Source organism: Staurois parvus, unplaced genomic scaffold (genome assembly GCF_062004578.1).
Source record: "Staurois parvus isolate SC_StPar_1 unplaced genomic scaffold, SC_StPar_1.0 ptg000694l, whole genome shotgun sequence".
NCBI classification, from domain to species: domain Eukaryota; kingdom Metazoa; phylum Chordata; class Amphibia; order Anura; family Ranidae; genus Staurois; species Staurois parvus.
The window spans coordinates 3177299-3205115 of record NW_028318490.1 but is presented as its reverse complement, the minus strand read 5'-3'; the positions used below and the strand labels follow the sequence as shown (position 1 = coordinate 3205115).

Genomic DNA, 27817 nt, shown 5'->3' with positions numbered 1-27817 from the left:
CAAAAAAAGGATAACACAAAGGATTTTGCAGTCTGCATTAAGCCCTGGCTTATTAATTGCTCATCTGGAAACGTCTAGTCTTAACATGTAATTATGCAAATGAACAGAGCCAGAATTTTTCGTGTCTGTGTTTATTCAGCACTGTGTGAGACGCTGCCTTCCAGCACAAACAGGACCCCCGTACAAAGGAACGAGACACCCCCCGCCACCCCAATTACAATTCCGATCGTCTTTGAATGCTTAACAGCTCCACCTCAAATACAAGAGTGGATCCTCCTGAAAGAAAGAGAAATATGCAAATTAGCAAGAGCACCTAGGCCAACAGCACAGTGGTAACCGCTTTTTATTATAGAAGATGAAAATCGACATGCAAAGATTGTAACCAACAGCAACCACCTGATTCCCCTTTCACTGATAAACAGTAATGAGCGGAAGTATTTCTAGCTGCCATGGGTCAATACACTTCTACGTTAATTAGCAAAGCTGTGCAAAAGCTGAGACTGTATAGTTTCCTTATGCAACATTCATGCTGTGGCGAGTCAATATATTATTCAGCTGAACTATTTAAGAAGGGGCATAAAATAGACTGATACAATAGGTGGCATTTATAAAGAAGACAAACACTGGATGCTTCAAAATGTTTCAAGCTTTGCCTAACATTTGTAATTAAAATTATGACATTTAATAGAAACCTCCATCCCATTGCAATTTCAAATAAAAGTATTGTATTTAGAAAGGATTATTGCCATCTTATACTGTTCAGTGCCATTCTCCTTCCATTTGCAAAAGGTAGCCGTGAAGAATTCAAAAATACTCAACCTTCATTATGTTCTTCATATCCACTGACTCGTGAGTCATCAGCGCTGATGGAACTCAAAAATCTCTTTGCGGACTCAATCCCTAATCTTCATCTCTCATTTACCCTCTCATCAGTGTTACTGATAACGTCTGCTAGTTCCAGGTAGTGATATACTTGTTTCTTCCATCTGTGTCCATACCGACATTAAATCACCAATGATAACAAGATCTATGGTTTCCCAGGCTTGTTGCTTAGGAGGCAATTTCAGGTTCTGCCTTCTTATTTCTACTCACTGCCATGCTCGTGTCACTACCTATTGCCCTCAACTTAGAAAACCTATTATATTTGTCGGTTGCTTAGAGGTTATTTTGCTGTAAAAAAAAAAATATATAAACCCCAATCATAGCAGCAATTCAGATGTTCTGTTCAGGTGGCCTTTATAGAACCTTCCTGCAATTCTGACAGACTTTTCCACAACATAGCTTCTAGTTTTACACTGCTATAATCAAAAATGTAACAAAATATCTGAGTTTAAAACATCCAAGAACGGCAAAATAGAACAGGATCAAAAAAAAAAAAAAAACCCAAAAAGTTATGGTGAGAAAATCCTGGGAAAGTACTTGAAAATATACTGCTCGACTCACCTGGTATTTTGGGTGGTGCTCCTCTATCTCCATAACCTGAAGGGAAAAAATGCATTTAAGATTTATTCAGCGCGATGCCCCCATTTCTTTCCGCTCTCCCAGCTCAAACACAATCTTACCCAGTTCTGGAGGAATAACCAGCTTCCTTTTCTCCCCCTCGCACATTCTGCAAAATAAAGCAGAGCCTCAGTATTAAATGATGTTTACTATATAAGTGACATACACTTTTGTTCCATATACTAATCAAGTGAGTTTACCTTAACTATTGGGTGGAGATCAGGATGCATTGGATATAGAATACGTTTAGAAAAATAAATGCATGCAGTTTACAGGCCTCAGTTTAATGGTCCAGACACACTGGGCATAAATAAAAAAATGCTGCTTATACAAGCTTTTTGCATTTTTTTTCTGCAGCCTGTAGAAGCATATCTATATTAGCCTATGTGTCTATGTACATTAGGGAGCTTACAGAGGAGCTTTTAGAGGCAGAAAACAAACATTCAGAACTGTGTTTTTAAGAGGGTTTCAAACAAGGGAAAAAAAATGCTTAACGCTCATAAAACGCACCTGGACAGCGTTTAGGAGCGTCCAGAGTTTTCAAGTGTACATTAAGAGTTTATGGGCATTCTTGAAAACCTTCCCCTCTACCAATTTTTAACACTCTCGTTCAATACGAGCCACTATGAGTTTTTTTTTTTTTTTTTTTAATGCCGCTTTTTTTCTGCCCCTAGTATGCATAGACCAGGGCTTAAAATTTCAAGTCCTGAAAGAGTTACTCGCCACCAACACAGACACCTGTACACACACACACACACACACACACACACACACACACACACACACACACACACGTACACACACACGTACACACACACACACACACGTATACACAAACAGCCACGTACAGGCACACATACACACAGATACATGTACATACACAGGAAATACACATGCGAACACACATACACACAAACACACACACATACATACACACAGGACACACAAACACGTACACACACCACCCCCCATTAAAAATTGCAGTACTTCGTTGTTCACTCACAGAGCCGGGTACTGCACTCTAGGGGGAGGCAGAAAGCACAGCACACACTCCTTCCTTTGCTTTCACTGCACTCAGCTATTGAGCAGTCTGACAGCTCCCAGTGCCAATGAGAGATCCGGCCTGAGCTCCGAGCCTACTCAGCAAGATGGCCCTGGAGGACACACTCGCCCCCACCATAATTTCCACTCGCCATGGGCGAGCGGAAATTTCAAGCCCTGGCATAGACCCTTAAGCCTGGTTCACACCTTTGCGTGTGTGGGCCATGTTTGCTCAGGCATGGCAGATCATTTGATTGGGCTGCCATGCCAGCATTTTGTGCATGCACCTTTTTCAAAATGCAGTCCTTTTGACCATGCAATTTCCCTGTGGCTCATGCAGCTGTAAATGCATTTTTATACATGTGGGGGGTGCCATTCAGAACGAATGACAGCCCAGTGCGTTCTCTCACAGCAGCGTGTTTTCAAACCATGGTTGCAGGAAAGAAAATCGCATCACCTATGGCTGGCTTTACTCTGAACTCCACCCCGTTACAGAGATGAGGAGAGGGGAGGTGTTCTGTAGTGCCAACACCCCTCCTGCCTTAGGATGACAAATGCTGCTCCTCCATAGACATAGTAGAGTGAGTGTTGTCACCCTAGGACAGGAAGCATGCTACTGCCAGGGTGACTAGGTGAAATATAAAAGAAGAAGCCTGAAAGAAAACCTAATGCAGCCATCACATCTAAAAGACTAGCAAGCTGTAATATAATCACATTTTTTCTTTGGTTTTTTCCCCATACACTTTAAAAGCCGCATTTTAGAAATAGTCAGTGATGTTGCTAGTCCCCCCTCTCTCCCCCTCAAAAATAAAGCAGATCCTGAGCCATTCCCTACACCGTCTGTGCTAGGCACACAAGAGGCCTCTATGTCAGCCACACACCAGGCAGGTGACAGAACAGTCTGTGCTCACTTAGACCAGACTGCACACAGTCAACAAAAACAGAGTTTGCAGCCACAAATTAGACCACTTTCAACAGACGGCATGGAAAACTAAGCCAGATCAATGAAATCTAGACGGATGCTAATTAAAAGCCATTTGAGATTTGCCCTTCCCTTTAGAGAGGAGACAGAACACAGGCACTCAGAATGGCAAATGAATGCAAATTAAGCCTTGTCTGTCACAATAAATCATACATATTAATCCGCCGCTATATTAATCCGTTAAATCTCTTTGAGACTGAAAAAATCTCCAGTGTCACATGACAAAGCCCAGACAAGTCATGTATAATGAGACATGGTTTTCACTTAATTTACATTAGATATGGGGAGGCATCTATACAAGGGTGCGCAAATAGGGAAATCTCTACCTCAGGTTATTAATAAAAGGTCTTGCTTCCAGACTGGTAAAAGTTTGTATAAAAAAAACCCAAGTTGTTTGGAATAGAAGCAGATGATGACCTGACCCTTCTCCCCCCCCTCACACACTTCCCCCAGGTATCAGATGGTACACATTTCTGACACAGCTATTTAATAGTAACAAAGCGCCACACAAAGAGCTTAATGGTGCAGTGGGAAGACAGCACGCCCTGCTGGTAAAAAATAAGAAAGCATGCATATCGAATGTAACCCAAATCAGCTGGTAGATTTCCAGTTAAAAAGGTAGTTATATGCCTTTAGGGTGATCTGCTGTATATACTGATATTTATACTAAACAAGCTCTACAAAAAAAAAAAAAAAAAATCAGTTTTTGCAGCAAAATTTTTAAAATTATATTACACGAGTTCTATTTATCCCATCTCTAATCTTTATGGCACTGTATTACATAGAATATATGGTACTTCATTCATGTCTCACTCAGAAACAAGCGATAGAATTCCCATGTATATATAGCCTCTTCCATACCGGGCACTTTTACCCCCTTCCTGCCCAGGCCAATTTTCAGGTTTCAGCACTCTCACACTTTGAATGACAATTGCACGGTCATACAACACTATACCCAAACTAAAATGTTATCACACAACTAGAGCTTTCTTTTGGTGGTATTTAAGCAACACTGGGGTTTTTATTTTTTGCTAAATTAACAAAAAAAGACTGAAAATTTTGAAGAAAAAAAAAAAAAAAAAATTTTCTTTGTTTCTGTTATAAAAGTTTGCAAATAAATAATTGTTCTTCATAAATTTAGGCCAAGATGTATTCTACTACATGTCTTTGGTGAAAATAACCCAAATTGGGATGTATTATTTAGTTTGTAGGAAAGTTATAGAGTTCACAAACTATGGTATAGATCTGAATATTGATCAATCCTGAAGTACTGACAGCCAATCTAATTTCTTGAGGTCCGAACAGTACAGATATCCCCAAATGACCCCTTTTTTCAAAGTAGACAGTCCGACGTATTTCATAAGAGGCATGGCGAGTTTTTTGTAGTAATTATGTCAATTTTTCGGAAAATGAAAAAAAAAATTTCACTGTTTTTTTTTTTTTTTTAACATACTGTCACCAGTGCAGTACAGCGTCATTATATAACTGTCATGGCAGTGATCAGGGACACTGCCTGGTGACAGTACGAAATTTTTTTTTTAACTTTACTAGTATTAATTTATTACATTTTCTTCTCTAAGTTTTTTCATATTTCACTATGACCAAAGCAGTATAAAGTTACCACAGTAACATTGTACTACTTTGGGGAAGTGATCAGTATTTTTTTTTTTTAACATAATTTGCTTATAGCAAAGAATTACTTTGCTATAAGCAAGCATTTACCAGAATGACATCGATTCATTTAGGGTTTTTTTTTTTGTGCTTAGCTGTGATTTGGCCACAGCTAATCACATGACACAGCTGGGCAGTGATTGGCCCAGCTTGTGCATGTGATCGCTGTGACCATTCAAAGCTAGACACTAGTATACAATGGATGGCATGAAAGGAAGCCATCCATTGTATACAAGTGTCATGTGACCTGCTGTGATTAGTCACAGCAGGTTACATGGTACTGGAAACTGGGTCGATACACAGATCTGTCATCAGCCGTGTCCGAGGTACACAGCTGGTGACAGATCGTGCCGCATGACTGAAAGGACGCTATATGGTATCCACCCAGAAGGATGAGCTGCTCGCCCGGCCGCCTTTGTGCTATTGGCCGGGCGGGAACTGGATAGTTAAGCCTCGTACACACGATGAAAATACCAAACGAATGACAGTTGGTTTCTTTGCATGCTAGTCTCACATGAAAAACAAATAGATTACTAAAGTTACAAAAATTCTTGTAAAACAGAATACAGAACTTCAGAAGTGATGTATTGTAATGTATTCTTTAGTTTCCGAGCATGTGCGGACTTTTCGTACAAATACTTTTTTTCGTACAAATACTATAGCATTTACACGAAAATGATGATCGGATCATGAGATGACTGCTCCAAATGCATTTTTTTTTTAAATTTAAATTTTTTATCCAATATTCTTATAGTGTATACAATACCTTACACAGGTCTGTAACGATGATGAAAAAGCTAGACAGCAACAGAATTTATTATTAAAGTGTAAATAAAAATGTTTTATTAAAGTCAAATAGGCTGTTGACTTTGTAAGGGAATTTTCCCCTTAGCTTGGTGAATGTGGAAAAAAGTCACTCTGCAAACAACACCCAATCACATGCAAGGAAGTGAAAAGCTCATTTGATTTTAGTAAACGAACCCCATTAACTTAAATTCAAAAGTCATATAGCACTTTACTAGTATTGTTGTCAGAGGCAGCAAAGCTTGTTCTTAGGTAATGATTACTTTAACCTCTTCGCAACGGCGCCTCCCTGCCCTTTAAGGGTTTAAGAATCCGGGTAGGGTTTTAGGGTCATGTGACCACTATGATTCGCCGTCACATAATCGGAAAAGGGGAAAGGGGAGATCGGGACCTTTACATGAGTCACGGACATATGTGCTGGGAGCGCACGCTCTCACCACACATGTATTTTCTAATTGCATGCAAATATGCGGCCGCTCGGCGTCAAGGCCCAGACGCCGAGAGGCCGCATATTTGCTTGTACTTGGCGTCAATGGGTTAATGTCAAGTGATCACCCTGAAAAGGCAGTGATCAATGCTCTGACACATAATACAATTCCTCCCTCCATGCTGCCAAACAAGCCTACTTTGTCACTCTTATTAAATACCTTGTCATCCAGTCCTTGTCATCTCTTCTCTACTTTTAACTCTACTTTCTCCACCCAGTAACTCACTCACTGCTTACAAGATTGCCAATCATGTCAAAAGCAAGACTGATGCAATTCGTAGGAGCATCTCCACTACACAGACATCTATCCCACTTAACATATCTTATACTAAACCTCCCTCAACACTTTCCTCTTTTGACCTTGCTACTACTGAAGAGGTCACTAAGGTTTTCTCAGAAGCCCATCTCACTACCTGCCCCCTCACAACTACTACGGTCACCCTCTTCTTCCATCCTATGCTCCCTCACAAACATCTACAATCTCTTCCTCTCTACTGGCACCTTCTCATCCTCTCTAAAGCACGCACTCATCACTCCCATACTTAAAAAGCCCTTGCTGGACCCTACCAATCTGAACAACTGAAGACCCATCTCCCTGCTCCCGTTTACCTCGAAACTCTTAAAACGGTTAGTCTACAATCGCTTGATCTCCTACCTCACTGACAACAACCTTCTTGACCCTTTACAGTCTGGCTTTCGCTCACTACACTCCACTGAAACTGCTTTACTAAAACTCACTAATAATCTACTAACTGCTAAAACCAATGGCCACTACTCCGTACTCTTACTACTTGACCTCTCTGCGGCTTTTGATACTGTTGACCATCCCCTCCTGCTCAAATTCCACTCTTCTGGCCTCCTAGACTGATCTCTCCTCGTTCTCCTCCTACCTATCACAGCGCTCCTTCAGCATTACCTAGAACTCTGTCTCCTCCTCTCCACTTCCTCTTTCTGTAGGGTTCCCTCAAGGTTCTGTCCTTGGACCCCTTCTCTTCTCCATCTACACCTCCTCCCTTGGTCACTTGCTAAACTTTCATGGCCTTAAGTACCATCTCTATGCTGAGGACACACAAATCTATCTTTCCACTCCTTACCTCGTGCCTTCAGTTTCCTCTCACATTACTAACCTACTAAGTGACATATCAACATGGATGTCACTCCACTTCCTCAAACTAAATATTTCGAAAACAAAGCTCATATTATTCCCTCCAGCCCGTACCCCCTCCCCTGACTTCTCCATCAAGATCAATAACTCAACCATCAGTCCCTCCCCTCATGCCAGGGTACTAGCTGTAGTCCTAGACTCCCATCTGTCCTTTTAGCCCCAAATCCAATTGCTGTCCAAATCTTGTAGACTTCACCTCCGCAACATCTCCAAGATACACCAGTTCTTAACCTCTGAAAGCACTAAGCAACTTATTCAAGGCGTTCTCTCGTCTTAACTATTCTAACTCCCTCCTCATTGGCCTACCTAATTGCAGGCTATCCCCTCTTCAGTCCATCATGAATGCTGCTGCCAGACTCATCCACCTTAACAACCTTTCCATATCTGCTATCCCTCCACTGGCTTCCCATTGGCCAATGAATAAAATGTAAAACATTAACAACATATAAAGCCATTTAGAACTCTGCCCCAAATTACATCATCAATCTTATCTCCAAATATCACCAAAACCGTCCTCTCCGATCCTTCTGCTCTCTAGCTCCCATTTCTCCTCCTAAAATGGGTGCCTCAAGACTGCCCATAATTGTAAAAGGGCACCCCATTCTAAAATGTGAATAACTATTTTAATAGTTTTATATAATGCAGCAACACCCACACATGTAGGATAACCAACATTACAAGTGATTTATTCTTCCAAAGCAAATACACTTTTGCACACTGGTACTGACTAGTATTCCAATGTTTCTCTTCTACCTCAGTTTTTCTCCATCACTGAGCTAATGTGACCCCAGAACTGATGGAGAGGCGCAGGGAAGGGTCAAACTAGGATGCTGTACAGGCAGCTGTCATCCTTATCAACTGATTATGTCCTTGGTTGTCAGGATGCTGGTGGCTAGAAGGTCGTAATGGTGCACAATGAAAACCTGAGGCTGTGTGTGACTAAAAGGCAGGCTTCTTCCACCCACTGGCTTGTATACAAGTTTTGGGCAATTTTTAGACATTTTGCCAAGGCACCCTGGTTGAGAAAGGCTAATGACCCCTAAGAGTTTCCCATAGCAGGTATACATAATACTGTAAAGTGATATTAAAGTGTTATTTTTTAAATATCAAACATGTTTTGCACACAAATAGGTTTTGCAGACAGCAGCCCTGATCCTCCTTTTCCTAGGTCCCCTACCGGCGCTCCAGGCCCTTCCCTCCTGCCGAGTGCCCCCCCCCCCAGAGCAAGCAGCCTGCTATGGGGGCACCAAGGCAGGCTCGCTCCTGAGCTGCTAATCTGTGTGTCCATTCGCACACAGAGCCGTGACTTTGGCCCCGCCCCATCTCTCTCCTCATAGAATGCATAAAAAGGTAAAAAAAAAAAAAAAAAAAAAACAAACCATCAGCATTTACAACCACTTTAACATTTGTTCCTGATTTTTATGACAAGCCCTAAAATATTTATCTTTTTAAGCTTCTACAGTGCAAGAGACTCTTCATGAGCAAAGTGACAGGTCCTCTTCTAGAGTTATGCATTTATGGACTTTAACACAGTGATACAGACAATATGTATGCAAGCTGTGCTGCCTATACGAGTTTGGTATGTTATTACAGAGGGTTTATGCTGCGTTCACTTATCATAGGACTAGCGGCAGAACTATGTGGGCTATCTGGGCAGGAATGCGGCACATCAGCCAGGTGAACTCTGTGGGAGATATAAACACAGCTCCATATCTTTAGGTTGTGCTGGCATCTGTTTAGTATTCCTGTCACGATTGTTACTTTCTACAGGTTTCAGTCAAAGCTAATCTAAAAGCAGCACAAACAGGATAGTATTTTACTGAGAAAACACATATTCGATGCTATCTATACAGATTTTGTCAAATAAAATATTTACTAAAAAGGCGAAGCTTAAAAAAAAAAAAAAAAAAAAAAAAAAAGGACAGCCTATACATTTTTAAATAAACAATATATAGTCTTTTAGAAATTCTTGAGTCAGAGACGTAAATGTCAGTTTTATCATCTGTGAGCTAATCCATTATCAGTCTTTTTTACAATTTTAAGCTATATTTGTATGCAAAGCAGAGTCTTTTTATAAGGTCTTCTGTACACATTCATTTCCTGCACTTTACCGAGTCTGGTCCATCCTTCTAGGAAGGGAAAAGAAAATCAATCCCATCATCAATCAAAAAAAAAAAAAAAAAAAACCCTTACCATAGGTGATTAGTTAAAAGGGTAAAATGAACCACTTCAAGCCTGGACACTTTCACCCCTTCCTGTCCAGGCCAGTTTTCAGCTTTCAGTGCTATCACACTTTGAATGACAATTGCACGGTCATGCAACACTGTACCCATATGAATTTTTTAGCATTATTTTGAGAAAGATAAAACTTTATGTTGGTGGTATTTATTCACCACTGGGATTTAAATTTTTTTTACTATATAAAATGAAAAAGTCCAAACGTTTTTCTTATAATATTTAGCAAATAAATAATCTTTCTTCATAAATCTTGGCCACAATGTATTCAGCTATCTTTTTAGTAAAAAAAAAACAAAAAAAAAACAAAAAAAAAAAAACAATTCTCTCTCTCCACACACATATATATATTACACACACATATACACACACACAAAAAGTAGTTTATAACCAAAAATTATACATTTTTCAAAATATGTTTTTACTTTATTTTATCTTAGTGTTTTTTTTTTTTATTTTTTTTACATACTGTCACCCTTGCAGTACAGTGTCACCATAGTGACACTGTGCTACTTGTGGGGGGTGATGAAGAATTTTTTTTTTTTTTTTTTTTTTTTTTTTTTTTACACTGACTGCTTCAGTAATCATTTCTCCTTCTCTCTGGCTGCATTCATGCAGCCAGTGAGAAATACTGTGAGCTGTGATTGGTCACAACTTGTCACATGGCACAAGGCTGTTGTGAATAGCCTTGTACCATGTGACCTCTGATCAGATTTTACTAGTAGTAAGCAATGATGTCAGGAAGTGACATCTTGCTTACTATTCATGTGATCACTGATTGGCCAATCAGTGATCACATGATCGGGACCTCACACAAAAGTCCTGTACAGCGATCAAAGTCCTCCGGACACAGTGGGCACCGGATCGCGGTGCCGCGCGCTCCCAGGGAACACGCACAGGCAGGGAATGCGGGAGGATGTTCCCTGGCACTGCTCCGTCTGGCCATTTATGTGAAAGTATCTAAAATATTTTTTTTTTCTAAACTCCTTAACCAATTCTTCGCTAGAGCAATTTTTTTCATTTTTCACACACATTAAAATCTGCATTTTTGGTTATAAAATTACTTAAATCCACAGAACATAATATATTTTCTAAAACAGAGGCCTTGTAGAGTAAAAAGATGGTAGTTGTAATTTTTTATGTTGCACAATATTTGTGCAACTGTTCATCAAATCTATATTTTTAAACACAAATACACGAATGTCAAATTTTATTACACACAAAAACATAATTTAATCCCCAATTTGTGTTTCTACATATTAAAAGGTGGGGTAGTATAGAATAAATAGATACCAAATATGTCAGAAGGTTTTTTTTACCCTAATGCAGAGAAATCATTAACTTAATTGCTATAACAAGCCCCTTATGTCATGGGTGCTCAACCTGTGGCCCTCCAGCTGTTGCGGAACTGCAAGTCCCATGAGGCACTGCAAGGCTGACAGTTACAAGCTTGACTCCCAAAAGGTAGAATACTTCTGGTTCACAGTACTGCAGGAGAGATCAGGAAACTAATATCCCTGATTTGTTCCCGCTCACCTGATGTTAGTGGTTGTGGTCCCGGGGTCCTGGGAGGAGCAATGAGAGGCAGCACTCGCTGGACCACAGCCATCCAGATCAGGTTTTCATAAACACCCAGAGCCCACAGATAAAAATTAAAGCATGCTCACAGCTGCTAATGCAGTCATGAGCTTGTTTTAACCGGTTCGCTCTTTGGATGTACCACCACACATGTCCAAAGAGCTGAATTACCTAAAGAGTATAAAAACTAAAAATATAATACTGCAGCTCATCATTCATTTTCATTAATTTTCTTTTATTCCATTTTTCTCACCAGTATTGCGCTTCCTGTGCTAGAGCGGCAATAGTCACTCACCATACTGTATGGAGGAGCAGCATGGTCACTTTTGGCTGCTCTCTTGATTTAAACTACAACTCCTGGCGCTCCTGGAGAATTTATGTATGCTACTGCCATGAGGTTGTCCGATTGAACCCTCACATGGAGGTCCTCCAGCTGCATTTACCAACATAGGAAGGCAAGTTGAATTGCTCTCAATTTCCAGATGTGAATCAAGCAACAATTTCTCCTGTGGCAACCAAGTTCCTTGGACTGAGAGATTGTCCAGAATGTCACCCCAACCCCCAAGGCTGGCATCTGTCATTAGGACCCCTCAGAACAGGAGGGAAAAACTAATTTCCTATTTCCAGCTTGTGAAATCCACCAAACTAGAGACAGTTTAGTCTTCGGGAGTAGGTGCTATGGGGAGTCCCATTACCGAGTTTTCACCAAGGCAATAAGACATTTGAAGAGGCTTGGAATGAAAATAGGCAAAATTTATAGAGGGGTGTCTCAGAGCTTGAAACAACTCTGAGAAAGAGTTTGAAGCAGGTTGCAGAATAAGGCATTTGTCCTCAGCTATGGTCACTCTTGATTGCACTGTGTGCACTGATGTCCAGAATCAAGACCAAAGTGTCCCAACCTCTGGGTTGGGACTAAGGAAGACTTGAAAGTTCAGGACCCATCCAAACTTCTCCAGGGTCTGCACTATTTGATTCACATTAAACTACAGGAGTGGAACGGACTGCTCCTTTATTAGCAAGTGGCCTTTGAAAGTAATATTACAAGTAAGTTGGAACCCCAAGACCGTAGTTAATACTTTGGTGAATACTCAGAGCAGTGCACAGACCGAAGTAGAGGGGCCAAAAAAAAAAAAAAAAGTCAGTCAGTCTTACATCACAAAATGCAGGGATCGTTGCTGGGGTTAGATAATTGGCATATGTAGATAACGATCCTTGAAATCCATAGATATCAGAAAGCCCCACTGCAGGAAGGAGGCACTACTGACTGAGCAGATTTCATACAAATTTTCTATCTGGACATACTTGTTGATGCTCGAAATCCAGACTGGAACGAACCATGAAGAGGTTCAAGTAGAAACCTCAACTTCCCATTCTGCAAATCCAGAGCAATCACCATTTAAGACAACAGGTGATTAGGAGCTTGGGAAAAAAAACAGAAACATATGAAATCAAAGTGCTCATTACCCCAAGCTACTATATTGTGGACTCATTCTTCCCCATCTTCCTCTGCCATATGTCTGCAAAGCTACCCCCCTACCTTAGTAAGTGGGGGTGCCACTTCATTGCGAGGAGGGCTTTTCTCTTTGCCAAGAGGGCTTTGGAATCTATGTATTCTTGTGGACCTAGGATTTAGGCATGGGTTTACAGCCAAAGGCTTGTAGCTGACGAACGGAATGCTTTTAGAAGCAGAAGTAGTGGTATGTTACTGTACCACAGGATTTGACTTCTTTTAAGCAACAGGGTACTCTTGCCCACAGTAATCATCCAAAGCAGGACCGAACAAACGTTCCACTTGAAAAGGTAATTGTTCAACCTGCTTCTTACAAAATTAGCTCAGCTGACCAAAACTTCAGCTGTAAGATACTACTTGGGTCTTAGATGATACTGGACCCCGGGATTTCTCAGGAATAGATTTCTCAAAAAGGAGGAATTTTCCACATCCTCATCCTCCAAAAAAGTCAAAGTCACTAACACCTCTTCTTCTGATTTCTTGGCTGGCTCCTCCTCTGTCAACAAAGATAGAAGAGGGGAAGGTAATGGGAACATTTCTACTTGCAACTCTAAACCAGAAAGGACTCCAGGAAGCTGGTGTAGCAATCAAGCAAGAGCAGATGTGAGTTCCTTCTTTGCCACAAAAGAAGTGTTTAGGCTGCACCAGTGCAATAAAACCCGCTGTTTCCTCCTCGAGTCCTTGAAGTGTATGTTACCCGAACATTCCATTTTCCCGATACAGATGTGCTCAAAAAGCTTGTATACGCTGACAGAAATCATGAAATGTTAGCATCAATACTGAAAATATGACTGATCATGCAAAAAACGGTCTTATTTATGGATACTGATCATAAGAAGCCTTTTATTATCACATACAATTTAGGATCCTTTTTAAAACATAACAGAAATCACCTAAATGGCCCTTATCAAAAGTTTACAGACCCTGGAATGTTTGGCCTATGTACAGATATACAAAGTGACACACACAGGTCAAATTAAATGTTAATTTCCCACATCTTTAGCATCTTAAATTGCAATTAGTGTCTGTGTATAAGTGGTGAATGAGTTTGTTGGCTCTCATGTGGATGCACTGAGAAGGCTAGATACTGAGCCATGGGGAGCAAAAACTGTCAAAAGACCTGCGTAACAAGGTAATGGAACTTTATAAAGATGGAAAAGGATATGAAAAGATATCCAAAGCCTTGAATATGCCAGTCAGTACTGTTCAATTGCTTATTAAAAAGTGGAAAATTTATGGATCTCTTGGTAACAATCCAAGGGCTGGTAGACCAAGAAAGATTGCAGCCACAACTGCCAGGTGAATTGTTTGAGATACAAAGAAAAACCCACAGGTAACCTCAGGAGAAATACAGGCTGCTCTGGAAAAAAAAGACAGTGTGTTTGTTTCAAGGAGCACAATATGACCATATTTAAACAAAAATAAGCTGCATAGTTGAGTTGCAGAAGCTTTTACTGCGCCAATGAAAAACAAAAAGAAAAAAAAAAGCCCTGTTACAATATACCCAACACGCCTCACAGCTTCTGACACAATGTAATCTTGGGTCACGAGACCAAAATAGAACTTTATTTAGTCACAACCATAAGCACTATGTTTGGAGAGAGGTCAACAAGGCCTATAGCGATAAGAACACCATGTCGAATGTGAAGCATGGCGGTGTCCCACTGATGTTTTGGGGTGTGTGAGCTCTAAAGGCACAGGTAATCTTGTGAAATTGATGAATGCAGCATGTTATCAGAAAAAAAAAAACTGACAGACAATTTGCAATCTCCTGCATGAAAGTTGCTCATGGGACGTTCTTGGACTTTCCAGCATTTTAATGACCGTAGGCACAAGGCCAAGTTGACCCTCTAGTGGTTACAGCAGAAAGTTGAAGGTTCTGGAGTGGCCATCAGTCTCATGACCTTAATATCATCAAGCCACTCTGGGGAGAGCTCAAATGTGCGGTTCATGCAAGACGATCAAACACTTCCATGACCTGGAGGCATTTTGCCAAAACGAATGGACAGCTATACCACTTGTAAGAATTCGGAGCTTCATAGACCACCATTACAAAAGACTGCACCCCATCATTGAGTCTAAAAACACAGTATTAGGAACTAAGGGTACGCAATCTTTTGAACAGAGGTCATTTAATTTGTTCACATTTGCCATATTTCCCAGAAATGTGTTTCGCATGCCAACTCATGTTTTCTTTAAATATGGTATATACTGTACATTCCCAATTCTTTAAGGGAAACTTTTTATTACAACTGTAGACATTTATTATACCATGCAATTGTGTTAAAATGTATCCTGCTCTTTGTATTTCTTCCTTTCTGTGAAATACAATGTTTTGCCTTGCATTTCTATTTTAAACTAAATAGGTTTTACAAGGTGAGGGTTCATTTATACTTTAGATTTTTCTTGGAGTTCAGCATTATGGTAGATCACATGGCAAGAAAAGGGGACCTTTGTCACACAAAATTTAAAGTGGATAGCAACAAAACCAAGAAACATGCTGGCAGTTTTACTTGCTCCCACCTGAACTGGTCTTAGCAAATGTCTATGACTGTGATAGCAGCATTAGAATAAAAGTTAATTTAGGGTTCAATGTATTCTGTAAAATACCACAGTTAATGCTGGATCATTGCTAATAGTGGTGCACCGAAATAAAAATTCTGGTGCCGAAACTGAAAATTCAAAATGCACTTGGCCGAAAACTGAAACCAAATGTACAGTTTTTAAAAAGGAATATATATTTTTTGGAAAAAAATACCCTGATTAAAACAAAAAAAAACTATACCCCAATTTTTTTGTAAAATATGAAAGAGGATGTTATGATGAGTAAATAGATGCCCAACATGTCACGCTTTAATATTGTGCATGCTCGTGGAATGGCGTGAAACTGCGGTACTTAAATATCTCCATGGGTGATGCTTTAAACATTTCTACAGGTTAGCAGTGTAAAGTTACAGAGGAGGTCTGATGTGAGAATTATTGCTCTCACTTGGCCGTTAGTGGCAATACCTCACCTGTGTGGTTTGAACACAATTTACATATGTGGGCATGGCCTAAGTATGCGTTCACCAATATGTGCGAGCATGGGGAGATGGGGTCAATTTAAACTTTAATAAAATATATATTTAATGTTGTCTTTTTTTTTTTGCACTGTTCCTTTAAAAAAAAAAAAAAAATCACTTTTATTCTTAACACAAGAAATTCATGCATCCCTTGTGATAGAAATAATTAGTGACAGGTCCTCTTTAAGGAGAGATATGGGGTCAATAAGACCCCATCTCTCTCCTCTGCAATGTAAAGCATTGGATCAAAAAAACAAAACAAAACAAAAACAAAACAAAACAAAAACCAAAAAAAAAAAAACAAAACAAAACATATTGATCTAGTGCTTTAAAAAACGAAAAAAAAAAAGGCCAGTACTTGAAATGCCATTGCTCCGGTCCTCCAGGGCATAGAGATATGTGGCAGCCATCTTTCCTTCACGCATCTCTATGCCCAGCGCCGGGATCGATGGTTTCTCAGGTAAGGCTGAACTACCGAGCGGCGGCCAGCGGCAGCAGCGACTGTGGGTGGCCGGGGTTTCTTCGGCACCTGAATCAGTGCTTTTTTTCATTTCGGCCGAAGGCCGTAAGGGGTGTTTCGGTTGGATCGTTTCGGCCACCGAAATTTCGGTGCATCCCTAATTGCTAAACAATAAACATAATTCAACAAAATTATTACAAAACAGTATAAATCATGGCCAGACAACATACCCTAGCAGACCTTGGTCCCAGCCCTTGATGACCTGTCCAGCGCCTAGAGTGAAAGTGAAAGGTTGATTTCTGGGTATGCTGCTATCAAACTCCGTGCCATCTTCCAGCTTCCCCTAAAAACAGAGAAACAGATTACAGCAGACTTTTTCAAACTTTTATTTTACCCCAGTAGAATCCTTGCAAAAATTTCCAGGCCTCAAGGAACTCCTGCTAAAACCAATTTATTGGAGGCCAGTTGGAAAAATGCCCCTTACATTGGTGGTCAGTTGGAAGAATGCCTCCCCTACAGCAGTGGTCCCAATGCCACCCCAAGAAGATGCCAGGAGTTATGCTGCCTATCCTAAGTGGTTTTGGCTCCATCAAATGGGAAATCAATGAGATGTGACAAGGGGGCCAAAAAACATTGTGGATGGGGGGGTGAGCGTGACATGAGGGGGGGGCAGAGGACACTGCTGTGAAGGGAAAAACTGTAAATGCTGGAGGGCTAAGGACAGTGATGTACATTTCAGATTTTGAGAAGGTGGGTGGGGTTGGGCTGTGATGTAAAAGATCACACAAATATGCGATTCGGACCTCAGGTGGAGAAAAATTTCACTAATCGAACTTCCATGAATTTTAATTCAGTACTCCTCCTCTAGTTATATATTGCACTCAACATACATATCCCAAATGTGGCACCTTCTTGGGGAAATTAAGCTATTGGTTCAGGAAACTCAAACTGCCCAACAGGCTTTCAACTGCCACCCAGGATCTAAGAAGGTTAAAGTTGAACTTAAGTCAGATATGAAGTCCTACAGCTATATGACAGATGAAAACTAAGTGCTTTACCTTTACAGTTGGAAGCTTACTTTATGAGGTTTGTGAGCCAAGGGGTGGAGCGAATGAGAAATTGTAATCTTTCCTTGTCAATGGCTCACTAAAAATACATAGGATGCATTCAAGCCTGATTGAGGGGGTTATACAGTTTTGTAATCAGCTGAGCAAACACTGCAGAAATGTCCTTACTAGTGTTTTTGCACACATGCTGACCAAGCTTCCAGGAATGTATGTTCTTTTCCTTAAAAGAATGCTAAGGGTTACAGCTGGCCAATACTACCCATTATTCCTGTCTAACACAGCCAAAACTTGAATTAGGTAATATCTCATAAGAGCACATGCACACGTCTGGTTTGTTCATTGGAAACAGGCAGGACTCGATGAAAGGCATTTATATCATACCTTACGGGTTATTCATTTTGTTACTGCTATCTGTGATTACTTAAATGTTATGTATAGTTGGATTTTTGTGATTTCTCTCTGCACATCTTGAAATAAACCCCCACAAAATTAACCATCACATGACCGTGATAAAACAGATGAATAAAACATTAAAAATAAAGTGCCTATACTGCTTAAAATCCAGTAATCTCACCATACTCTGCACATGCTCAGTTGCTGTCTATTCTCAGCACTGTGCCTACAATCAGGGCCACTAGAGGCCAATCAGCTGACGATTTTAAAACTGAACTAAACTAATTTATTTAATGGCTTAAAAAAAAAAACAGTTATTCAAAGCATGCTGGAAATGCTGTCACATTTGCTTTGGCTCTCAAATGGTCAACCCATCAAACGGCTAGTGTCATAACTTATCACATGTGCAACACCATGGTAATTGCAGATCAAACAGATGCAAGCATGGCAGCTTCCTTGGCTGAAAAGGATAGGAGGATTTAGTTCCACTTTATCATTTACTTTTGCTGAAGGGGAAGAAAGCAACAGGAATGACACAGACTGTGCAGAGGGAACACATATTAGGGAAGGAGAAATGAAAAGCAGGAGAGATGATAGGACAAATTCCAGGGAGACAGAGGAGCAGTGTGGATAAAAATCAATGATTTAAAAAAAAAGATTTTTTTGATTTAAATCAGATTTTTTTTAAATAAAATGCTTTTTGAGGAAAATATATTACCATCCAAAGGTTATTCCATCATGAAATAAAGATTAGGTTTTTAATTATGTAGAATAAGGCTGTATATGTTTAATTTTTTTGATAAATTCCATTAATCCATTCACAATGTCATGCTCTTCCAGAGGTTTTTGTGAGATTATTGGGCAGTTTCTCTGCCTACAAGATATTATCACAGATGCTTGGTTTACTTTGCAGTTCTCAAAACTGAATTTGACTCAGCGGAGATCACATGCCTCTTCTTCACAGCAAAAATGTTATAACATGAACAGAGTTAAGAAAAAGACCTTTATCCTAACTTCTACAAACCTATGAATACAGAATCAACCCCTTCAGTGCTACGTTTCAAGAAGTTCAGTGAATAGAATAGAAACAATATTTTTCTGATTGTTTGGAGTGGAATAGATCTGCACAAGAAAGTGAAACTAAGTGTGAGGAGGAAGGGGCTGACAGTCTAAGTTTCTTAAAATATATATATTTTGTTTAGCCAAATTAGTTACCAAACATGGATGTTTGTTTAAGCAAATACCATATGCTGGAATGTTATTGTTTCAGTTGAATAAATCTATTTAAATTGTTATTATTAATGTAATGATTATTTTTCTCCTTCTCCAAATATGAATGATTAACCTATTAAACTGGGGATAAAAAAACTAATATGAAAAGTTATTCTAAAAATCTTCATCTACTTGCATATTAAAGTTATACCAGCAAGAATTAGTCTTTATGTAGAAAACTAGGATTTAAATCAGGCCTTACTGACTAGTGATTTAAATCAGTTTGATTTAAATCAAATCCACCCTGCAGAGGAGTTAAACTTACAAGGATAGGGTCTTATCTCACTGATATTTTCTCCTCTCTCTCTCTCTCATGGGCAGCCTGTGAACTTCAGCATACTGTTCAGCATATGTTCATACTGTACATATTTTTATCAGTAAATGACAGTTTCAGAGACCAAGGAGAGAGGTAGAGTTTCCAATAAGGAAGCGAGTGCTCTGGGCTTCAACAAAATGGTGGCCTCCAGCAAGACAAAATCGGAGCAATGCTGAAGCCAGTTTACATCACACAAATTTTGGTAGCATAATTAATGTGGAATGTATGTTCTTTTGTTAAAGAACATTCATTGTTACCAAACGGTTATGGGTAAAGACCTGCTTTAACAACTGCAGTCTTAAGAAGTCTGTAGTTGGTTATATAAATTTGCTTAGAGATGCTTCCTGTAATTAGGTTTCCATCCTTCTTGTCTTTGCACAAACTAACCAACCATTCTCCTTACACATTTTGCGGTCATGCTAGACAGAACACAAGCATCCCTTTTTCATGAATTTTTTAACACAACATTCTTTTGTAATGTTTCTCTTCCCCACATTTAATGTGATAATAACACTGTTCAACAAATTTTTATTTTTTGCCAGTTTTGGAAACAAAAGGATCCATTTCTTAATGAATTTCACATTCTGAGTTCAAATATAACAATGAAATTTGTCAATTGGCTCTAGTTTTTCTGTAAACGGAAAGTTTTCTACTATAGGCGTAATGACTACATAATGCACAATAATTATATAGATAGATGTCTTTCCACAAATATAAAGCAAGTGATATTGACTACATAACAAAGCCTAAATGGCATAATATATTGCATAGGATTACCAAGAAAAATTATAGCCATAAGCTAAGTTGAATCATTTTAATACTTAGGATTCTCACAAGTTTTGTCTTCAGTTTGTGTCGGTTTTGCTTCTCTTGGCTTTTCTCTTGTATTCGAGGAAAGGGCTATCTCTTACAACTGCACGTGACTACACGCTTCAGGTTCTTCCTCACTTGACTCAACCATGAAGGATTGCTTTAGGAATTGGTAGCCCCTCTCCATGAGGAACTGGACGTATTGTCGATGGAATATTTGGATAGTGCACAGATAACTTTTTCTTCTTATTTAGCCCTTTTACAATTGGAGGCACCATACAAAAGTAACAATTACTAACATGATCTGTTGGCTCTCTCCAAATCATTGGCACAGCGAAAGGCATAGATGCCTTTTTTCCATTCAACCATTGCTCCAGTGCCGTCCCACAAGAATTGCAGCATATATGTGGTGCCCAGCTCTTGTCCTGGTCTCCTATCTTGCAGCCAAAATACAAGTTGTAGGCTTTCTTAATCATTCCTGTTATCCTCCTTTTTTGTGAGATAAAAGTTATTTCACCGCAGATATAGCAGAAATTATCCGCTTTATTCACACAAGTTCGAGGCATTACTGAGTAGCCTATATAAGCATAAAACGAAATGTAAAGACGCTGTCGAACTACAATCAGCTACAGATACTGCAGCTTTTATGCAGTGAAGTGATGCAATTAAAGGCTAATATTGCATCATCTCAGTATACATGCAATTTTCTATTGGTCACCAGTATCAATTGCGCAATATGCAGCTGAAGTTGCATCATAATTTTGAATGGCTTACGTCATTAGATGGGTGAATATATCATGGAAACTAGAGCCAATCAACATTTTTTAGGGTCATTTTCGTTTTCAGCACCCCAAAATTATGTAAGATTAGCTAATTTTATGCCCAAAACTTTTTACCTGTTGAACAGTGTAATGTGTGCAGTAGTAGTATCCAGCATGTTAAACACTAGGAAGTGACACCTTTCCAGTATAGTTCCATTGTCAATGTTGATCAGCTACAGATGCTACACTGTTCTCATCTGTCCCAAGTCAACACTTCAGTATGACCCTCTGAACATTACACCTTCTCCAGAATTTTCCATTCATCAGAATAAATAAAATAAAAAAGGGAATACACAGTGTTGTTTAATGTATCTTTCCCTGCTCTATTTGTAGAAGCTTCTAGTTCGGATATATACTTAAGCTGTCTTGCAGCTGGGAACTGTGAAAACTATTCCATAACCTTGACGCAGACAGGTACATAAGTAAAAACCTGGCAGAACCAGGTATCCAACAGCAGAAGTCCTCAGCCCAAGCCTGTTTTTGCAGAAGCTTCAAGGCCAAGGCCACACAGAGTCCCCCACGTTTTCCTTTGTCCTCTTGCTTCCATAGCATAATGTAAACACCCGATGCCCAAGTGACATACCAGCAGGCTTATTTGTGAGGCTCTACAGGCGCTGAAGGTTCTTAAATTAAAAGCTTAGTGCTGATAGCTTATGTCATCCACTATCTGCTGCTATCATTTTTTATTTTTTTTTAATAAAACCAATTGTTGAAAAAAAAGCTTTTTTGGCCATACTTCTTATGCGTGTCATAGAAGTGCACTTATTCCTGCACTCCTGTGACTCAGATTCAGATGAAGCCCGCTATCGACTGACTTCACAGAGCCGGTCTAGGTTCTAGAGGGATCCACTCAGATGCCTGTCCAGCAGCTGGCTCAGCCCCTCAGTGCACAGTTCAGAGCCTGAGCCAGTCACTCCTGCCCCCTTCACAGCCCAGCACTCGAGTGAGCGCTGGACTGTGCAGAGCAGAGAGCAGGTGACTGTCAAGTCACTGCTCACTGAAAACTGAGAGATCAGCAGTTATGTGATCATTCTGTTCGCAGTCTTAGAGCTGGTGGTGGACAGTTGTATCTATATATTCCAAAAGAGAGAGTGATACTTATGGGGCTTGAGAGGTGAACGCAAAGCAAAGATTTTATTTCAACAAGGCACAAGCTTGTGCGTTCATCTCTCAAGGTGCTGAGTGCCACTTCCACATACACCTGTCCATCAGCAGCTCTAAGACTATATGTACTACAGGTTTTGCTACTCACCAGGGAACATTTTCTCATGGATGTGTGTGACTGACAAACACACACACACACACACACACACACACACACACACACCTCATAAATAATTAAATGAACACTTTGAAAACACATTAGATCTCAATGGGGAAAAATATCATCCTGGATATCTATACTAATATGGATGGGGTAATGTGTTCGGAACATAAGGATGCCCCATCGTTTGATGGAAATCAGTGAAAAAATTATGCAGCAGGTTAGTCCATTTTGCAGAAATTTCATTGCAGCAACTCAAAATGGTACTCAGTAGTTTGTATGGCCCCCACGTGCTTGTATGCATGCCTGACAATGTTGGGGCATGTTGCTAATCAGACAACGGAAGATGTCCACCCAGATCTGGACCAGGGCTTCACTATGCTCCTGGACAGTCTGAGGTGCAACCTGGTGGTGTCGGATGGACTGAAACATGATATCCCAGAGGTCTTCTATTGGATTTAGATCAGGTGAGCGAGAGGGCCATTTAATGGTATCAATTCCTTCATCCTCCAGGAACTGCCTACATACCCTCACCACATGAGGCCGGGCACTGTTGTGCAACAGGAGGAACCCAGGACCCACTGCACCAGAGTAGGGTCTGACAATAGGTCTAAGGATTTCATTCCAACACCTAATGGCAGTCCGGGTGCCATTGTCTAGCCTGTAGAGGTCTGTGCATCCCTCCATGGATATACCTCCTCAGACCATCACTGACCCACCACCAAAATGGTCACGCTGAATGATGTTAGAGGCAGCATAACATTCTCCACGGCTTCCCCAGACCCTTTCACATGTGTTCAGGGTGAACCTGCTCTCATCTGTGAAAAGCACAGGGTGGCGGTCCTACCAATTCTGGTGTTCAATTGCAAATGCCAATCGAACTCTATGGTGCCGGGCAGTGAGAACAGGGCCCACTACAGGACGTTGGACCCTCAGGCCACCCTCATGAAGTCTGTTTCTGATTATTTACCCAGAGACATTCACACTAGTGGCCTACTGGAGGTCATTTTTTAGGGCTCAGATAGTGCTCAACCTGCTCCTCCTTGTACAAAAGGAGCAGATACTGGTCCTGCTGATGGGTTAAGGACCTTCTAAGACCCTGTCCAGCTCTCCTAGAGCAAGTGCCTGTTTTTGGGAATCTCCTCCATGCTCTTAAGACTGTGCAACCTCTGTAGGATCCAGGTATCACCTCATGCTACCAGTAGGGATACTGACCCTAGTCAAAAGTGAAAAACAGTCAGAAAAGATGGTGTAGGATTAAAAAAAATGATGTCAGTGGCCTCCACCTGTAAAACCATTCCTGTTTTGGGGCTCGCCTCATTGTTGTCCATCTAGCACACCTGTTAATTTCATTAAAACCAAAAGCAGCTGAAACTGATTAACCCCCTCTGCTACTTAACTAACCAGATCATTATCCCAGGAGTTTAACTGACTGGATGCTATACTCTGATTAAAAAGTGTGTGTACATAAATTCTATTCTGCATATACTGGCTTGTACAGGTAATACTGACATTGATATATTTAAATTTTTCTAAACAAATTCCTAATAAACCCCCAAATCAAAGTACTTACTGTGTAATGCATGTTGAGGGTGTCCCCTTTACGAGATTTAATGGGACAATTTTCCACTCTTTTCTTCACCCCAATTTGTAACTTCTTGCTGCCTTCTTTACAAAAAGCTGGGGGTAGCAGGGAGATAAGAAGTAGGCACCACAAAGGTGTAAGTAACATGGTGTTCATGACTGCGGCAAGATGAGCCCCCTGCAGTTAAAAGTCACACACAGTTCTATGCCCTGCAAAGATTGAAGAAAATAAAAACAAAAAAAACAACATTAATAAGAATGACAGCTAGTTCTAGAATTTCACAATGATGGGGACACATGACATGCTTAACCACAAGGATGTGAGCACACAAATGTAAATGATTAAGAGGGCACATATACTCATTCACAATGCTACGGGTACAGATTACTGTGGAAAACGGGCATGCAGCAAACCCTGGGTAAGAAGCAGGGAACAAGAACTGCATAATAGGAAATATTTGCAGAGATGTCTTTTCATGGTTATCACCTCCGATAAGGAAAAAATTAATGTCATACAAATCACAGGCTAGTGTTAGCATTGCTGCCCTCTGCCGACATGGAAGTGCAGATACTGCGACATAAAATAGTGCTGAACAAATGTGTTAGTGGGATCTTCTCTTTCACGATAGAGATGACAAAATGCACCACGCAAGGGAATTTACTGTCGCCAGTTTTATACAGCTGATGACACTTACCTTGATTGTTGGCTCTGTTCAGAGAGTAAAACAGGTAGATTTCATGTGTTGCCAAAAAAAGCAACAGCACCAATTTAGTTTATCAAAATAATTCCCTCCCTGCCCCATTTAAAGCACTCCGCACAGCCCTGATGTGCCCCTTCCTGTGTTGGGGACCCTTTTAAAAAGGGAAAATATTTTCATAACCCCAAACACATGATAAAAAACATCAGCATGCAGTATACAGCACCTCCTTATAGCACCTGGATTTAGCACCTTAAATAGAAATAGGAAAGCAGCACCAGTAATCAGTTTATTGCAGTGAGTCAAAGTGCACCCCAAAGTGTCTTATTCCCCCCACAAGGTGACAGATTAACAAGTAATTTCCCCTGACACCCTCCCCCACCCCAGCCCACTGAAACACAGACACACACAACACGCACACATAACAGTTTAGTGCCTCCCCCAACTGCTGAGGTATATCACCACCCTTTCTCACGACTCCCCTTTATCCGAGACCCCTGGTTTTGCACTGTGGGGACCCCACTTTGCATTGTCTGTCACAAAATATGCCCCTCTTTGTTTTCTTGGCTCTCTGGGAACCCATACATCCTCCTCATCTAGTTGCCATGCAGAACCCTGTTTTCCAGCCTCCTGGTTCCTCAGAACCCACACATCACCTCCTGAAACTCTCTGCCCTCCTCCCCTTCTCCCAGATTCCCTTCCTGTCCATTCCCTTAAAACCCACACATCCTGTTGTTTCTGTCGTTCTGCTCTTGCCTCCCCTCGACATCCTAAAATCTGACTTTTTGTCCCCCTTCGGTGGCCAGATACAGCACGACAAGATCCAGCCCAACCCTGCCACCAGTTCACCCATTCTTGCAGTTCAGGGGTGTCCGCCACTCTCCCCCCTTTCTTAGTGAGAGGTTCAGGGATCTCTCCATCACTTCTATTATGTTCATCTGGTCTTTCCCCCACACGAAGAGTGCTGCTTACAGAATAACCAGACTCTTTGGACCTGTCCCCATCATTCACGATATCATTTTCGCCATGAGTGGTGGCTTTTTTGTCCCCTAAATACAGATGTAAGCACCAACACCACGTGCCAACGTCCTCTAGGTTCCTGCTATCCTCAACATTTAATGGCTTATCGAGAGAAGGCGAGGAGCCAATCAATGTCTCCGGCTCGATATGCTGGTTGCTTAAAGGGTTGAAGTTCTTGTCCTCCATCTCACAGTTCCAGACCCTTTCATACTTTCCTAGATCATAGGAAACCTCTCTGCAAGGACGATGATAATTGCTCTGTTCCATTTCTGCTCCTTCTCCAGACCCGCTGGAACCATTCCCAGGACTCCTGAATTCTGAACGGTAGCAACTATAGAATTCAGAAGATCCCCTATAATCTGCTTTGCTCTCCAGAACATCATCTCTATGGCTCTTCATTACCTCCAGAAGAACATTCTTGTCCTTTGGAGAGAAGAGTGCCTCCCTGGACCCCTGTCCTTCACAGCCTTGCGGTATTGCTTTGCTCCAACTAACTTCAGTCACTGTATCACCTGGTCTAAGATCTTTCTCTGGAAGCCTCATGAATGTTGCTGTCCTACAACTGCCCAGAAGACATGGAGGACTTCCTTCGATGGTTCCTTCTCCTCCACCATCTGTCTGGCTATCCTCCTCCTCCTCCACACTCAGCCCCCTATACAGCTCCTGGAAGCTACTTTCCTCCATTCTCTGGTCAAAATCTGGCTGGCTCTGCTCCCTGCACGTCCCATTAGCTCGGCTTCTCTTCTTTTCTTTACCTCCCTTGTTCTTCCTTTGCCTTTTCTGCAATACCTGCATATCCAGGGGGCTCCTGTCTGCTTCCTCCTGGTCTCTATGATCTGTGCCATGGACCAATGCCTGGTGCTCCTTCACCTTTATGGCATGGCTCCTACACTGCAGAGCCTTAGGGGGGTCCATGTCTTCCCTCTCAGGAGCTCTCTCCCCATCAGGCTGACTTCCATGGCTAATGTCCCCCAGCCTACAGTCCCTGGTCATGTCCTGGGGGTCCTGATCCCTACACCCCCCTTCCCCATCCAGGGAGCTCCCCTGATCACTGCCCTTTCCCCAATACCTCCCCTCACTGGTGCAGCTCCTGCTCAGCCCCTGAGGAGTCCTCTCCTCCTGCTGGGACCCGCTACGGCCTATGCAGGTGCTGATTGTCTCCATAGAGCCCCGTGCTGAGGACCTCGGACTGCGCTCATCACTCATCATCACCTCCTGCAGGTCCCTGACCTCGTCCTCTTCCTCAGCCCCCCCATTCCCGCCCTGAGTGGCCCCGTCACCCTCCTGGGGGCCCCTCCGCCCCAGCAGCAGATCCTGAGGGCCCCTGATAACGTCCCATGTCACCCTGGCTCCTCCCCGGTATCTTCTCCTCTCCCTCCCCCGTGCCCCGGCACCCCGCTCGTCCCCCGGTCTCCTCATCCACCCCCCGTTGCCGGGACTCCTCTCCTGCCCTCACCTCTCCCCTGATCTGTCTGCACGCCGCAGCTTCACACCGACTCAACCCCTCTTCCGCATCCGTGTACGTCACCGCCCCGCCGCTCCAATCAGGGCCAAGATGGCTCTCACCGGCGGCTGCTCATAGGCTGATAGCTTTGATATTGTCAAGTGATCAGAGGCCACGTCGGGACAGAGTGATGAGGACCAAAGTGGAGGAGGGGAGCGAACTGAACCGGTTTCCATCCGATCCAGAGAACAGTCTGCAGGGAAGGCATCAATAAACCCAATATTGACCAAATATACAAGTCTATGCTGGAATATTATAGGATCAGGAAAGAAGAAGGTCTATGAAGAATTGTACGGCTGGTATCAAAATGCTGACACCCCTGAAACCCTGAGAAAGTGGTACATTCCTGTGTCTAGACTGCTAAACCAAGCAAAACAATGCAAACCGTCAGAGAGTAGCACGCTGCATGGAGATAGATACTAAAAATATACCCGGGGTACACGGTGCCCATCAATGTGCCTGGCGTAGGGGATCAGACCTGTCTGCAAGCCATACACAACATGGAGGGCAGCTGGAGCAGCTGTGCATGGCAACCAATCAGCTTCCACCTTCATCTTCTTCAGTTAAGCAGTG

General features: G+C 41.5%; 2 protein-coding genes across 2 annotated transcripts; both read right to left on the bottom strand.

Annotated features, from left to right (window-relative positions):
• Positions 1-115: 115 nt before the first annotated feature.
• Positions 116-27350, bottom strand: FKBP2 (FKBP prolyl isomerase 2). The gene is made up of 6 exons (XM_089652821.1): positions 27197-27350; positions 24012-24232; positions 16726-16838; positions 1563-1609; positions 1444-1479; positions 116-276 (listed from the first exon to the last, which is right to left on the bottom strand). Exons 2-6 carry the CDS (start codon positions 24177-24179, stop codon positions 215-217), a joined length of 426 nt encoding a protein of 141 aa, XP_089508947.1. The 5' UTR covers positions 24180-24232; positions 27197-27350; the 3' UTR covers positions 116-214.
• Positions 24738-27159, bottom strand: LOC149446190 (uncharacterized). The gene has a single exon (XM_089652820.1). It carries the CDS (start codon positions 27157-27159, stop codon positions 25192-25194), a length of 1968 nt encoding a protein of 655 aa, XP_089508946.1. The 3' UTR covers positions 24738-25191.
• Positions 27351-27817: the final 467 nt, after the last annotated feature.